The 16,849-nt window shown below is 41.7% G+C and overlaps 1 protein-coding gene across 3 annotated transcripts in view; it reads left to right on the forward strand.

Annotated features, from left to right (window-relative positions):
* The window catches only part of LOC126458486 (leucine-rich repeat protein SHOC-2-like), a 180,679-nt gene that overhangs the window by 106,398 nt on the left and 57,432 nt on the right, over window positions 1-16,849 (forward strand). For all 3 annotated transcript variants that reach the window (XR_007585642.1, XR_007585643.1, XM_050095578.1), the window contains exon 5: window positions 4,622-4,856. Coding sequence is in view for 1 of the 3 variants with exons in the window: in XM_050095578.1 (XP_049951535.1) it covers window positions 4,622-4,855 (234 nt within the window). In the remaining 2 variants the exon portion in view is untranslated. The remainder of the gene's footprint in view (window positions 1-4,621; window positions 4,857-16,849) is intronic.

Raw genomic sequence — 16,849 nt, forward strand, 5'->3', positions numbered from 1 at the left:
TAGTTTCTTTACTGGTTCAATACACAATTTAAAGGCATCACAGAGCTCTTTCCTAATGCCTACGCCGTCATTATATTGCAACATATGTAGCTGCTTGGTGGAAATAGAGCCCCCTTTCCTTCCTGTGACTGTCATCAGGAAGTACGATGTAGTTGCATCTAATTTGACACTTTATTCGTTGTTGAGGTGTGCTCACTTGTCACCTCAATGATACAAACCATGTGATTCTCAGGTCACAGCCAATTTAGAGAATGTTCTGTATAGTTCAGTTGTCAAAATTACTGTTTTGAGGTGGTGACCAATTTTGTGTAGGCCTTGCATTGTCTGCCTGTCTGTTAGCATACTCAGAATTTTGTGGCGCTGGCCAATTTTCATGATTTTGCTGCCACTGGTTACCATAATTGGAATGCCACTGGTTCTGTGCAGTCCAATTGCGATTTGTGTGGTACCCTGCGTTGAACTGGCGGCTGTTATTCCTTGAATGTCTTTCAAAATGCCTAGAGTTCTGAGTGTTTACATGATTGTTTTAATTCAGCAGTGTGGTCTGTGGCACTGTGTCATTGCCACATCACCTGTTACTGCACCCAGGATTGATGGCTGCGAGCTGGTGTTGACAAGCTGTGAACCACCATTCCTGTTAGCATATTTGAAAACATCTTGTATCAAACCTGTCGAATCTAGGGCCGAAAGAAAGTATTTCAAATCATTCTCTGGTTTTGTGATTAGCTTCTTAAGTATATTAATCAGCAATATTATGTTTAGAACCCACAGCAAATCTATGCGATAGGATTGTCCCAGTATCTTGTCTTATTGATATAGCGCTCAAAGTATTTTCTCAAGCTACTCTGTTTGGAGTTACAAGCTCATAGGCTAAAAACCTCCTTTATAAGATGCTCCTGACCAAAACGTACCAGGAAAGCCTTCTCAAACTCGTCATATGTAGTGTATTTATCGGCAGATGTGGCTGTTCGCAGGGTCCCTTCTATGACTGTTGATATTTTTAATATCAGGAATCTGATATATCGATATTTTAAAAAAGTATCACAGTCAGACCTCGATATATCAAAAGAACTATTGATATAGTTACTGAAAAATATAATGTACCAGCCAAGAAAATATCAGCTGCACATTGTAAATATAGTGCCAGTTTTATAGCTATCTATATTTAAGTATTGATTTATTGTTAGGTATTCTGTACATCAACAAGCTAGCAGCCTACATCAACGAGCTAGCAGCCTGCTTATCCCCCTCAGGACAGGGATTGAAAGGAAAATGATGCAGTGCAGGTTCACTCTTGTCAATAACACTTTGCTAACAATAGTAACTGCAGGTATGTGACACAATAAATGGTGTCAGATGGGTCCGTAGTTCGGTTTCATCACATATCAGATGTGTCTGAACACTTCATGTCGACTTCCCTGTTTTTTCATTTCTGCAAACGCCAGCGACCTAGCAGTTAAAGTGTCAAAATTGCATGGTGAAGTTAAATGTTGCTGTTTCTGTTGGTAGTGCTGACTGCTGATTACCTTAGCATTTCCCCCTCCACCCATGGTGAAGGCGAATCTTGTCATTTAGATTTTTGTTCATTAGTTTCAGCTACTGGTTTTGAAGAATGCTGATGTGTAGAAATAGCACATTAGTTGTGTTAAAAATTGATTTTAATGCAACTGGTGTGCTATTTCTTCACATTGGTGTCTTGTTATTCCATTTACACCACCAACTCCTAGTGCAAATGGACTTCTTCTTTCTGCCATTTATACTTGTTTCATGAAGTCAAAGAGAAAGCTTAAGAAATAACACTCCTTCACACAATGAAAGTAAAATTATGTTCTACCATAATTTCAAAACAACTACTTCAAACATTTATTGAAATTGCGAAAAAAATAGGATATACAATAAAAATACCAGCACTCGATATTGCCATTTTGATATAAATATATCAGTGAAAAGCATATCACCAGTATATGTCAATATTTATTGGAAAAAGTATCAGTATACTGATAATTTACCAACACCTCTAGTCCCTTCACCCTGAATATATACTGTCACAAACTGAATTTTCTGCCTTTCATCCCATAATCTAGGCGAGACACCTCTAAAAGCCTTTATAAAGAAAACAGGGTGTGGGGATTTCTTTTCAGGTAAATATGCCTGAAACTGTCGGTTCTTCAAGAAAGTGGATGCTTCCCCCACCTATTCATTCATACTCTTGATGGGGACTCATTGGTGCTGAATCATTCAGGTAAGTTTGGTGGTAAGGATCAACCGATTCATACATTTCAGGAACGTAATTTGGTGCGGGGGTACCATAACCTTGCAGTGTAAGTCATTGACAAGTGTTCACTCCACTCAGGAATGTCACGCTTCACACATGCTTTGTATCTGCTGGATCATTTTGAATGGTTTCACCCACAGCACCCGAACCAAGTGTTGCCTCTGCATTAATTCACTGTGCAATATCTTTCCACTCTGTATTTAACTTTTCATTAACCTCTTTGTTCTTCTCTTCCAACCATTTAGTGAATTTGTAGTAGAATTTTTGATCTTTGGCTTCTAAGCACTAACGTACCACTTCTTCAGTGTCAAGTACTAAACTCTCAACTCTCTGAGAGAATTGGTGCACAGTGGTTACAGCGCTTGACTGCAGTGTCTGCAGTTACTGTACATTTGTTGTTGTCTTCTTTACTGCCTCTGGAATGCCTTCGTAAGTTTTCCTAAGTACCGAAATTTTGGTAGAAATACTTGACAAATGGGAAATCAATGTGAGTAGCTAATTCCATATTGTACTCAGTAAGAGTGGTATTGATTTGAGCGGCGGACTGTTTGTCACGCTTGTTCATATCTATCATATGCATATCAGTCATATGCATTGACAGTTCTCAGTCACATTTGTCAAGGGTAATATTAATCTGCACAGAAATTGGTATGGTCACTTATTTATCGGTACTGCATTTTCTTAAATACCATTGTGAATTGATATGCTTTTTTACTTATTTCAGGAATTTCCTTTCAGAAATGACTGGGTTCAGTTCCTCTGTTGCCCAATTGGCGTTACTACCAGCATCGGGATCAAATTCAATATTCATTCGATTTCCAGGATGCATTTAGCTGTGAGCCAAAGCCTTCTTCAGAAAAGAAGACACACCTACATTCGCACAAGCAAGCACACCTCAGACGCACATGACAGCCATCCCCAGCAGCTTGGACCGGAATGCCAATGGCATTCCAGTGACATTCCATACTGAGCTGCCAGAGATGAGAGTCATATGTGCTTGTGGTCTGCTTCCTTGAGTGAAAGTGTGTGTGTGTGTGTGTGTGTGTGTGTGTGTGTGTGTGTGTGTGTGTGTGTGTGTGTGTGTGTTTTCTTTTCTGAAAAAGGCTTTGGCCAAAAGCTAAATGTGTACCATTCTTTTTGTTGTGCCTGCCTGCAACTGAATTTGTCATGTTTGGGTGTCTCTGTGGCTGTTTGTGTGAATGTGTGTATCTTCTTCTAGAAAAGAGCCAGAGAGATTAAAAACTAGTGAACACTGCTTTCTGTTGTGAATGTCTATTTGCCACACATCAATCTGCTATATGTGGGTGATTGCCTTTCCATTATTTTAAGTAAAATTAGTTTATAGGCTTTTAAAAGATTTTTCCAATTTCACATTTGTTCTGATCCTCTAGGCTCTTTTCTGTAATATGAAAAACCATTTCATATTATTTTGCCTGTGGTGACACTGGGTTCCACCCTCTCCCTTCTCTCATCGTCATACAACACAAACATAAACACTACACTACTCACACATCTAGAAACTATAAATACACATAAGACAACTCTCACAGAGACCAAAGTGTGTGGAGGAAGAGCACTCTTTCCAACATGTGGCTGGACCCAACCTGCAGGATATCCCAGCCAACAATACCATATGCCATATATATCTTTTACCGTGTAGGTAGATTATAATTTAATGAAATGTACCAGCAGTGTATTATTTATACTCATGGCTGTGTGTAAGGTGTGCTATTTTGTTAACTTGATTATTGTTTGAGCTATATAGTCATTCTGCAGATCTTTCCTGTCAAGGAATTCTACCAAACTTTGGATTAATGAATGCTTGCTCTTTTTTTTCTTTTCTTTAATTGGTGTAGTGAACAGTAGTCTTTCTGGCAAACATATACCTAAGGTGAGACTTTTTGTAAATGAACATTGCAAATATTGTTGGAAACTGGTTGCTTCAAAAGTTACATCAATTAAAAGTGTTGATCGTAGTATGATTTAAAGTAATCAAATAACTAGCTCAGTGAGGCTGTCCACTAAGAATTTGAAAAGTGCTATGTAATTCATTTCCACAAAAGGAAAACTTACTTTGTGATGATTATACAGTTGAAGTGATAAAAGGAGCAGGTAAATTTTGATTATGGTAGGTGTGTTACAATTATTTCTCTCAAGATGTGTACTAAGAAAAGATACAGGAGAAAAAAAGGTGTAGGCATGTATGCTTCTCAAAAACGTGCATTTAGTGCATCCAGTTAATTTATTTTATGAAATTATCATTCTAATGTAGCACTAAACGTCAGTGGAGCAATAAATGTGTGTTTTATGTACAATAAAGATTTACTACTATTACTTTGTTTTCAGAAATTCCCAAATCTATGGGCTACTAAAACTGATATTATGAATTCAGAAGACTTAAACCAAACTTCAGAAAGTGAATCAGAAGACTGGGAGAACTCTGTTGCATCTAGTGAAATTGATAGTACAGATGCCAGTCATAATGATGAAGAGAGTGATGATGAAGATCAATATGAACCAGCTGCTTTTATAACCGAGACATTACCTGGGTTGTGCAAATTTCTTGGCTCAGGAATCTAAGGTACAATATGTTATATTTCCTGTAAGCATGCATATGCCATTAATGTCTGAATATCAGTTATATGACTGGAAAAAAGCTTGTAAAATAAGTGTTCAATGTGAAAGACAAAGTGGAAGTTACAGTTAAGTACTGAGTCTCAACTAAGTGTGGGATACATCTGTGAAAAACATTTGGTACCATGTATCAATTTTTTAGTACTACGGTGGATGAACAGCAACATTATTATTAGCTACTAAGTTAGTTTAGATTGAAATATTCGATGTAACATATTTGGCAAGATCTGGATTAATGTAGTTTTTAATTTAAGTATTAAATAACCTTGTGGATGAAAATTATTTTCATACTTATTTTTCACTTAACATTATAAGCTTGTAAATGTCTATCAATAATCATGCAAAGTAATTTAAAGTGGAACAAAAGGGAAAACTTGTATGTGGTCGGAAGTTACAAGCAGTAAGTCATATACATATATTGTTCATGGTACAGAAGGTTTAATTGAGCGATATAACGATATATGGCTGGTAAGTTGCAGCATAATGGACGGGCCAGACTGGTAAGTAAGAGGCATGCAGTCAATGGGGTTGGAATGAGGCTGGAGGGACAGAGGTAAGTATCTGGTTGGCCAGTGGTTGGAACAAAAATAATCAATTTTTGAAAATATAATCTAATTGGATAGACAAAAAATCTACTAACCAAGCGGCGGCAGGAGAATACACGTATAGACCTTCTTTTATAAGTGTGTGTGTGTGTGTGTGTGTGTGTGTGTGTATATATATATATATATATATATATATATATATATATAAAAAAATCAAAGATGAGGTGACTTACCGAACGAAAGCGCTGGCAGGTCGATAGACACACAAACAAACACAAACATACACACAAAATTCAAGCTTTTGCAACAAACTGTTGCCTCATCAGGAAAGAGGGAAGGAGAGGGGAAGACGAAAGGAAGTGGGTTTTAAGGGAGAGGGTAAGGAGTCATTCCAATCCCGGGAGCGGAAAGACTTACCTTAGGGGGAAAAAAGGACAGGTATACACTCGCACACACGCACATATCCATCCACACATACAGACACAAGCAGACATATTTATATATTGGTCTTTAAATATGTCTGCTTGTGTCTGTATGTGTGGATGGATATGTGCGTGTGTGCGAGTGTATACCTGTCCTTTTTTCCCCCTAAGGTAAGTCTTTCCGCTCCCGGGACTGGAATGACTCCTTACCCTCTCCCTTAAAACCCACTTCCTTTCGTCTTCCCCTCTCCTTCCCTCTTTCCTGATGAGGCAACAGTTTGTTGCGAAAGCTTGAATCTTGTGTGTATGTTTGTGTGTCTATCGACCTGCCAGCGCTTTCGTTCGGTAAGTCACCTCATCTTTGATTTTATATATAATTTTTCCCACGTGGAATGTTTCCTTCTATTTTATATATATATATATATATATATATATATATATATATATATATATATATATATATATATATAATGGAAGGAAACATTCCACGTGGGAAAAATTATATATAAAAACAAAGATGAGGTGACTTACCGAACAAAAGCGCTGGCAGGTCGATAGATACACAAACAAACACAAACATACACACAAAATTCAAGCTTTCGCAACAAACTGTTGCCTCATCAGGAAAGAGGGAAGGAGAGGGGAAGACGAAAGGAAGTGGGTTTTAAGGGAGAGGGTAAGGAGTCATTCCAATCCCGGGAGCGGAAAAAAGTCTTTCCGCTCCCGGGATTGGAATGACTCCTTACCCTCTCCCTTAAAACCCACTTCCTTTCGTCTTCCCCTCTCCTTCCCTCTTTCCTGATGAGGCAACAGTTTGTTGCAAAAGCTTGAATTTTGTGTGTATGTTTGTGTTTGTTTGTGTATCTATCGACCTGCCAGCGCTTTTGTTCGGTAAGTCACCTCATCTTTGTTTTATATATATATATATATATATATATATATATATATATAAAACAAAGGTGATGTGACTTACCAAATGAAAGTGGTCTTTAAATATGTCTGCTTGTGTCTGTATATGTGTGGATGGATATGTGTTTGTGTGCGAGTGTATACCCGTCCTTTTTTCCCCCTAAGGTAAGTCTTTCCGCTCCCGGGATTGGAATGACTCCTTACCCTCTCCCTTAAAACCCACATCCTTTTGTCTTTCCCTCTCCTTCCCTCTTTCCTGATGAGGCAACAGTTTGTTGCGAAAGCTTGAATTTTGTGTGTATGTTTGTGTTTGTTTGTGTGTCTGTCGACCTGCCAGCACTTTCATTTGGTAAGTCACATCATCTTTGTTTTAAGATATATATTTCCTATGTGGAATGTTTCCCTCACACCAACAACCTGACAACAGCTTTCGCATCCCGCAACTACCCTCCCGACCTGGTACAGAAGCAAATAACCAGAGCCACTTCCTCATCCCCTCAAACCCAGAATCCCCCACAGAAGAACCACAAAAGTGCCCCACTTATGACAGGATACTTTCTGGGACTGGACCAGACTCTGAATGTGGCTCTCCAGCAGGGATACGACTTCCTCAAATCCTGCCCTGAAATGAGATCCATCCTTCATGAAATCCTCCCCACTCCACCAAGAGTGTCTTTCCGCCATTCACCTAACCTTCGTAACCTGTTAGTTCATCCCTATGAAATCCCCAAACCACCTTCCCTACCCTCTGGCTCCTATCCTTGTATCCGCCCCCGGTGTAAAACCTGTCCCATGCACCCTCCCACCACCACCTACTCCAGTCCTGTAACCCGGAAGGTGTACACGATCAAAGGCAGAGCCACATGTGAAAGCACCCACATGATTTACCAACTGACCTGCCTACACTGTGACGCATTCTATGTGGAAATGACCAGCAACAAACTGTCCATTCGCATGAATGGACACAGGCAGACAGTGTTTGTTGGTAATGAGGATCACCCTGTGGCTAAACATGCCTTGGTGCACGGCCAGCACATCTTGGCACAGTGTTACACCGTCCGGGTTATCTGGATACTTCCCACTAACACCAACCTGTCAGAACTCCGGAGATGCGAAATTGCTCTTCAATATATCCTCTCTTCCCGTTATCCACCAGTCTCAATCTCCGCTAATTTCAAGTTGCCGCCACTCATACCTCACCTGTCATTCAACAACATCTTTGCCTCTGCGCTTCCGCCTCGACTGACATCTCTGCCCAAACTCTTTTTCTTTAAATATGTCTGCTTGTGTCTGTATATGTGTGGATGGATATATGTGTGTGTGCGAGTGTATACCCGTCCTTTTTCCCCCTAAGGTAAGTCTTTCCGCTCCCGGGATTGGAATGACTCCTTACCCTCTCCCTTAAAACCCACATCCTTTCGTCTTCCCCTCTCCTTCCCTCTTTCCTGATGAGGCAACAGTTTGTTGCGAAAGCTTGAATTTTGTGTGTATGTATATGTCTGTTTGTGTTTCTATCGACCTGCCAGTGCTTTCGTATGGTAAGTCACATCATCTTTGTTTTTAAATATATTTTTCCCGCGTGGAATGTTTCCCTCTATTACATTGATATCATTAATTTGAACCCAACAATTACGTTTGTTATTGTCACTGTTGCATTTCGAAATCTTTTCTGTCGTCTTATTTTCTCTTTCTGTTTTTGCCAGTAGTTTCACTTTGTATTCACCTTCTATTTTTTACCGTAATCTGCTATACAATTTTATCCCGCCTATATATACTCAATAGTACGTAACCCACTTCCAAACCATAAACAAAAAAATTTTTTTGCCACTTTCAACACTTCCGCCGCTATAAAATCCGCCATTTCTAGTTCACAAACAGTTCATTTCACCTTTTAAACAACCCTTTCTGCTAATTCTAATAACTTTCACTTTATTTCCATTTCCGTTTTTCCCACATCACTGATAATTTTTAGCCGCTTCCCACAGGTTTTAACGTCATTATTTCTTCGTCAGACAATTGTTAGCCTCATTTTCATAATCTGCTACCACAAAACCACTCCTTTTAATATATTACACGCAGTTTTTTCGAAATTTTCCCGAATTTCTCCGTCCTCTAACGTGTTTTGGCGGCAACACAACCACCTAACCTTTGCGCACATCGTTGTCTACCAACCCAAGTCCAACATAGCCCAGCTGTAACCAACACCTTTTCGCCTTTTTTCACACCAGATCTCCATTTACTTTCCAGTCCACCTTTATCCCTCCCCATATATTTTTATTTTCATTTTCATTTCCTCATGTTACACTTTCCACCTTCTAATACCATGTCACCCTCACAACACCCCCACAATGACCCCATTAAGTTTTATTTACATTGCCTCCGCAAACATGCCTTCGCCCTAGCCAGATTACGCTCCCATATTCTATTTTCTCAGGCTTGTCTGACATTTGGCATTACCCCCAAAGGCCTCACACTTAAAGTTCCCATCTCTGGCTGCAACCCTTCTTTCCATCAGTCCCTATACCAGTTCCAAACTGAACAATCCATTGCCCTCACCCACCTAATCCTTCACCTACACATCAACTCAGCCAATGAACACACCCGTCAACTCCTATCCTTAATAAAAGTCCTTAATCTTTCCTCTCCCACATCCACACCAGCTGTTCAGAGCATCCTCCTACAGGCCAACCGTAAATTAGAACAGCATGCCACCCTCCACCCAAAAAACTATCCAATCTCCTGGTTTCCCACCTCCGGAAAGGCAACTCACTCACCCTTCACAACCTTTCCAGCAAACCTCAACCTCCTCTCATTGCACACAAACCCAGTCTCTCCCATCTACTCAATCTCCCACTTCCAGCTCCACTCCCTCCAAAACCTCAAAATTCCAATCAACACAATCTGGAACCACAACACCCTAATTCAGTAGTTAACCCTTCCTCCAAACCTCTCTCCCAATCCGAAACCTCTATCCTATCCAAAGGCCTCACCTTCAGCCCTACTCCCAGATTCAACCAAACAGCCCTCGTCACAGATTTACTGTCCTACACTCGTACTCTCTGCTGGAAATATCACTTTGCCACGAAGAAAAATGATCCTAATCCTACTCCTAATGATCCAACTCCCCAAGACACTATCCAAATTGAACCCTGCCTGGAACAGTTCCGTTCTCCATCACAGCGGGACCCACCTCCTCTTCCTCAAAATCACCCTCTCCAAACCTTCCAGGAATTTCTGACTTCCAGCCTTGCATCTCAATCCTTCTTAAAAAACCTTAATCCTACTCCCAACATCACCACTGCTGAAGCCCAGGCTATCCGTGATCTGAAGGCTGACCGATCCATCGTCATTCTTCCGGCGGACAAGGGTTCAACGACCGTGGTACTTGATAGTCGGGAGTATGTGGCTGAGGGACTGCGTCAGCTTTCAGACAACGCTACTTACAAAGTTTACCAAGGTAATCCCATTCCTGATGTCCAGGTGGAGCTTCAAGGAATCTTCAGAACCTTAGGCCCCCTGCAAAACCTTTCACCTGACTCCATCAACCTCCTGACCCCACCAACACCCCGCACCCCTACCTTCTACCTTCTTCCTAAAATCCACAAACCCAATCATCCCGGCCGCCCCATTGTAGCTGGTTACCAAGCCCCCACAGAACGTATCTCTGCCTACGTAGATCAACACTTTCAACCCATTACATGCAGTCTCCCATCCTTCATCAAAGACACCAACCACTTTCTCGAACGCCTGGAATCCTTACCCAATGTGTTACCCCCGCAAACCATCCTTGTAACCATTGATGCCACCTCCTTATACACAAATATTCCGCACGTCCAGGGCCTCGCTGCGATGAAGCATTTCCTTTCACGCCGATCACCTGCCACCCTACCTAAAACCTCTTTCCTCATCACCTTAGCCAGCTTCATCCTGACCCACAACTTCTTCACTTTTGAAGGCCAGACATACCAACAATTAAAGGGAACAGCCATGGGTACTAGGATGGCCCCCCCGTACGCCAAGCTATTCATGGGTCGCTTAGAGGAAGCCTTCTTGGTTACCCAGGCCTGCCAACCCAAAGTTTGGTACAGATTTATTGATGACATCTTCATGATCTGGACTCTCAGTGAAGAAGAACTCCAGAATTTCCTCTCCAACCTCAACTCCTTTGGTTCCATCAGATTCACCTAGTCCTACTCCAAATCCCATGCCACTTTCCTTGACGTTGACCTCCACCTGTCCAATGGCCAGCTTCACACGTCCGTCCACATCAGACCCACCAACAAGCAACAGTACCTCCATTATGACAGCTGCCACCCATTCCACATCAAACGGTCCCTTCCCTACAGCCTAGGTCTTCGTGGCAAACGAATCTGCTCCAGTCCGGAATCCCTGAACCATTACACCAACAACCTGACAACAGCTTTCGCATCCGGCAACTACCCTCCCCACCTGGTACAGAAGCAAATAACCAGAGCCACTTCCTCATCCCCTCAAACCCAGAATCCCCCACAGAAGAACCACAAAAGTGCCCCACTTATGACAGGATACTTTCTGGGACTGGACCAGACTCTGAATGTGGCTCTCCAGCAGGGATACGACTTCCTCAAATCCTGCCCTGAAACGAGATCCATCCTTCATGAAATCCTCCCCACTCCACCAAGAGTGTCTTTCCGCCGTCCACCTAACCTTCGTAACCTGTTAGTTCATCCCTATGAAATCCCCAAACCACCTTCCCTAACCTCTGGCTCCTATCCTTTTAACCGCCCCCGGTGTAAAACCTGTCCCATGCACCCTCCCACCACCACCTACTCCAGTCCCGTAACCCGGAAGATGTACACGATCAAAGGCAGAGCCACATGTGAAAGCACCCACGTGATTTACCAACTGACCTGCCTACACTGTGACGCATTCAATGTGGGAATGACCAGCAACAAACTGTCCATTCGCATGAATGGACACAGGTAGACAGTGTTTGTTGGTAATGGGGATCACCCTGTGGCTAAACATGCCTTGGTGCACGGCCAGCACATCTTGGCACAGTGTTATACTGTCCAGGTTATCTGGATACTTCCCACTAACACCAACCTATCCGAACTCCGGAAATGGGAACTTGCTCTTCAATATATCCTCTCTTCCCGTTATCCACCAGGCCTCAATCTCCGCTAATTTCAAGTTGCCGCCACTCATACCTCACCTGTCATTCAACAACATCTTTGCCTCTGCACTTCCGCCTCGACTGACATCTCTGCCCAAACTCTTTTTCTTTAAATATGTCTGCTTGTGTCTGTATATGTGTGGATGGATATGCGTGTGTGCGAGTGTGTACCCGTCCTTTTTCCCCCTAAGGTAAGTCTTTCCGCTCCCGGAATTGGAATGACTCCTTACCCTCTCCCTTAAAACCCACATCCTTTCGTCTTTCCCTCTCCTTCCCTCTTTCCTGATGAGGCAACAGTTTGTTGCGAAAGCTTGAATTTTGTGTGTATGTATGTGTCTGTTTGTATTTCTATCGACCTGCCAGCGCTTTCGTATGGTAAGTCACATCATCTTTGTTTTTAAATATATTTTTCCCGCGTGGAATGTTTCCATGTGTGTGTGTGTGTGTGTGTGTGTGTGTGTGTCTATATATATATATATATATATATATATAAAAAAAAAACAAAGATGAGGTGACTTACCAAACGAAAGCGCTGGCAGGTCGATAGACACACAAACATACACACAAAATTCAAGCTTTCGCAACAAACTGTTGCCTCATCAGGAAAGAGGGAAGGAGAGGGGAAGACGAAAGGAAGTGGGTTTTAAGGGAGAGGGTAAGAAGTCATTCCAATCCCGGGAGCGGAAAGACTTACCTTAGGAGGAAAAAAGGACAGGTATACACTCGCACACACGTACATATCCATCCACACATACAGACACAAGCAGACATATTTAAATATGTCTGCTTGTGTCTGTATGTGTGGATGGAGGAGGAGGAGGAGATTAGTGTTTAACGTCCCGTCGACAACGAGGTCATTAGAGACGGAGCGCAAGCTCAGGTGAGGGAAGGATGGGGAAGGAAATCGGCCGTGCCCTTTCAAAGGAACCATCCCGCCATTTGCCTGAAGCGATTTAGGGAAATCACGGAAAACCTAAATCAGGATGGCCGGAGACGGGATTGAACCGTCGTCCTCCCGAATGCGAATGTGTGGATGGATATGTGCGTGTGTGTGAGTGTATACCTGTCCTTTTTTCCCCCTAAGGTAAGTCTTTCCGCTCCCGGGATTGGAATGACTCCTTACTCTCTCCCTTAAAACCCACTTCCTTTCGTCTTCCCCTCTCCTTCCCTCTTTCCTGATGAGGCAACAGTTTGTTGCAAAAGCTTGAATTTTGTGTGTATGTTTGTGTTTGTTTGTGTGTCTATCGACCTGCCAGCGCTTTCGTTCGGTAAGTCACCTCATCTTTGTTTTTATATATAATTTTTCCCACGTGGAATGTTGCCTTCTATATATATAAAAAAAAAACAAAGATGATGAGACTTACCAAACAAAAGCGCTGGCAGGTCGATAGACACACAAACAATCACAAACATACACACAAAATTCAAGCTTTCGCGACAAACGGTTGCTTCATCAGGAAAGAGGGAAAGACGAAAGGATGTGGGTTTTAAGGGAGAGGGTAAGGAGTCATTCCAATCCCGGGAGCGGAAAGACTTATCTTAGGGGGAAAAAAGGACAGGTATACACTCGCACACACACACATATCCATCCACACATACACAGACACAAGCAGACATTTGTAAAGGCAAAGAGTTTGGGACCAAACCTGCAAATTTCAGTATCTCTTTACATGTGTGTTCTCCTGCCTCGTCTTGGTGAGTAGATTTTTTTATCTATCCATTTACATTATATTGTCCATAATTGATTATTTTCATTTTTAGGAATAATATTCAGTTACTACTGCTCAAACACATTTGGGATATATGAAAACCTGTATAGAATTTGGAATGGTGGATGCAATAACTTTTCTGACTATGTATATACACTACTTATGTACTATGTGTATGTAATTTGTTTGCTGTTTGTATATGTTTGTCAATTTATTATGTGTATGTGTTGTTATGTGTTGCGTGTAATCAAATGACAAATCCTATATCACATGTGTGATCTATTGGATGCTAAATAAATAAATAAATGTCTGTCATATGCGATGGTTGAGGCGGGAGCAGGCAGAGCTGGTATCAAGGTCTATTGATTGCTGTTCTTGAATTGGTTAGGTGGTAAGAGCTTGGGTGGCCTATGAGCTATGTACGTGAGTGTTGGTGCAGGATGCATCTAGACTGGACTTGTTAATGTATATTAATTTTGAGTTTACATAGACTTTTGATACTGAAGATTGTTGTTGGGGAATTGGGATTCACACAGCTTTGAGTGAAATATTACATGTTGGGATTTTGTTCCGATTAACCTTCTGGTGCACTGCACAATGCCATTGGCATGAGTTAAATGTTGCCTGTGCACACTTTGCTTGCTTTGGCTGCACTGATACTTCATACCATACTGGTCTTTGTTTCCCTGTAAGTATTAGCCTCTGTAAGGCCACAATTCAATTTTCTTGAGACAAATAAAACAGAGATTGAATAATTACATCATTCCTTGTCCTAACAGACTGTCCCTGTATCATTTTACTTAATATTTCACATTTATTTAAGTTTTGCAATTTATTTTATTGACAGTTCCTTAGGCTGGACTTTTATGATTAGGAGGATTTCATTAGGGCAAAATGCAACAGTGTATTATCATACTCCTAGACTAGTAGGGAAGCTATTAAATTGATACATGGTTGTGTGATTGCCATCTGGTGGTTGGGAAGTAACAATGTAGTTTCACTGAATTATTAACTTTACTTAAGAATTTTGTTACTGTAAACCATCCCAGTACACTGCAATGAGTTAAAATGAGACAGATTATTTTGAAAGACAATGAGTTTCTTGGATAGCTAATTTTATGAATAGTTGGGCACCTAAAGACTAGAATTTTGTGAGCCGTAACAAATATATCATTGAGTGGTTGCTGTATAGTATATGACTGCTATATACTGTATGAATTTATAAACAAAACTTTATCCTGTGCTAATGTGAGTCTCAAGTCATGATGCTTAGTTAATAATTTTATATAAAAGGTTAAGTGCTCAGTTCACAACTAATCAAAGAAAACACATAATGACACAACAAGAGAAAATTAAGAAAGTGTTGACTAGATAAAATATTAGTACTACATTCCTTATGTTTATCAATACCTTAGGGTTAACTACAAATAAGATTTTTCCCAGTATATAATTCATTGTGACCCTGTGAAATAATTGACCAAATATTGTATCACTACAGGCACGACCATCTTCTAGTAGTAAGAAGGAAATCTATAAAATAATCACAATGATACAGACCTTCTAGTTACTATGTTTGTAATTGAAAAAAAAAAAAAAATCATAATGGGACCTTGTTAAAAAGAGAGACAAGGCAAGCATCTGTTTTATTTATTTATTCATTCATTCATCCGTAGTCTGACCACCCTCTTGTTCCCCAAGGTTGATTTATTAATTTTGAAGTAAGTTACTAATTTGGGCAGCTGGTCACATTGCCACTCCCAGTCCCAGTCTCTTGCCACAACGATCGTATCACTGTGGAAGACCCAGGTCCAAAACGTGCCCATCCCACCCACCCAGCATGTCCTATTCCAGTCCTGTCACAGGTTTATTCTATTCCATCAGTGGCTGGGCCACCAGTGAAAGCAGTCATGGCATTCACCAGCTCTGCTGCAATCGTTGCACACCTTTTTATATTTGTATGACTACCAACCAGCTGTCCACCAGGATGAACAGCCACCACCAAACTGTGGCCAAGAGCACTGTAGATCACCCTGCAGCACAACGCGCAGCTGAACATAAAACATTTGATTTCAGTGACTGCTTCACTACCTGAGCCATCTGGATCCTTCCCTCCACCACCAGCTTTTCTGAACTGTGCAGATGGAAGTTATCCTTACAACAGTCTCCACTCCCATAACTATCCCGCCCTCAACCTACGGTAACGTACTGTCCCCACACCCTCCCCTGTCCTATCATTCCTCCCCATTCTCATCCCCCACCCTGTTTATTTGCAGCTATCTGCCAATCTTTCCCCACTCCTCTCCTTTTCTGCTCCTTTTTTCCCCCACTTCCATGCCCCACAACCTCCTGACGCTGCGCCTGTTGGTGGTCTAGTTCCTGCACACTCCACCAGATAGCATTCGTCTCTCACCCCACCCATACACTACTACCCCTTCTCCTTCCCTGTTCCACCTCCAGATTGCTGCTTGCATCCCACATGATAGTTTCGTTCTGGCTGGAGATGCGGGAGTTGGTGGTCATTATGAAAAAGAAGTTACATAATTGTGCTGCTCAGGTAAAATGTCAGAAACTAACGCATTAAAAACGGAAGCAGGAGTGCAGTCTCTCTTGTACAACACCAAATCTAAAATTACTCTGGGCCTCTCCAGTAATCAGGGCAGCAGATGGTTAAAACCCTGGCTTTGGGGTCATACTGGTTCCACACTGAGGGACTCCAGCACTCATTGCACACAGATCCCAAATGGCATTGTGACTCACGGGCAGTTGGAAAAAATGCATTCCAGAGGCAGACGAGCAACAGTGCGGATGAAGGCAGAGCCTGATGCACTGTGAGGAGCTGCCGCCGAATGGTAAGCAGTGGTTTCCCAGCCTCAGCACAGAGGCTGGGTATGGGACTGGTCTTATAGGCACCTGTGGTCAGTCGGAGCCCCTCGTGATGGACAGGGTCAATGATCAGTGTTGTCGTAACTGCCGTCTGCTTCACATCTGCTGTACAGCGAGCTACATTAATTTAAGTATTATCTGTATTTTTCTTACTTGTCACTTCTTCTTCCATGTGTTTTTGCTTTTAGGAATCTTTAATTTTCGAGTACTAGTAATAGTGTTCCATAGATTTTGTGTTTGTTTTGAATACAGTCAGAGAGAGTCCCTTTAATCAGGAGTGGTGCCTTAGTGCTAGTGTTTGTTTTGAATACAGTCCA

Source organism: Schistocerca serialis, chromosome 2 (assembly GCF_023864345.2).
Source record: "Schistocerca serialis cubense isolate TAMUIC-IGC-003099 chromosome 2, iqSchSeri2.2, whole genome shotgun sequence".
NCBI lineage: Eukaryota > Metazoa > Arthropoda > Insecta > Orthoptera > Acrididae > Schistocerca > Schistocerca serialis.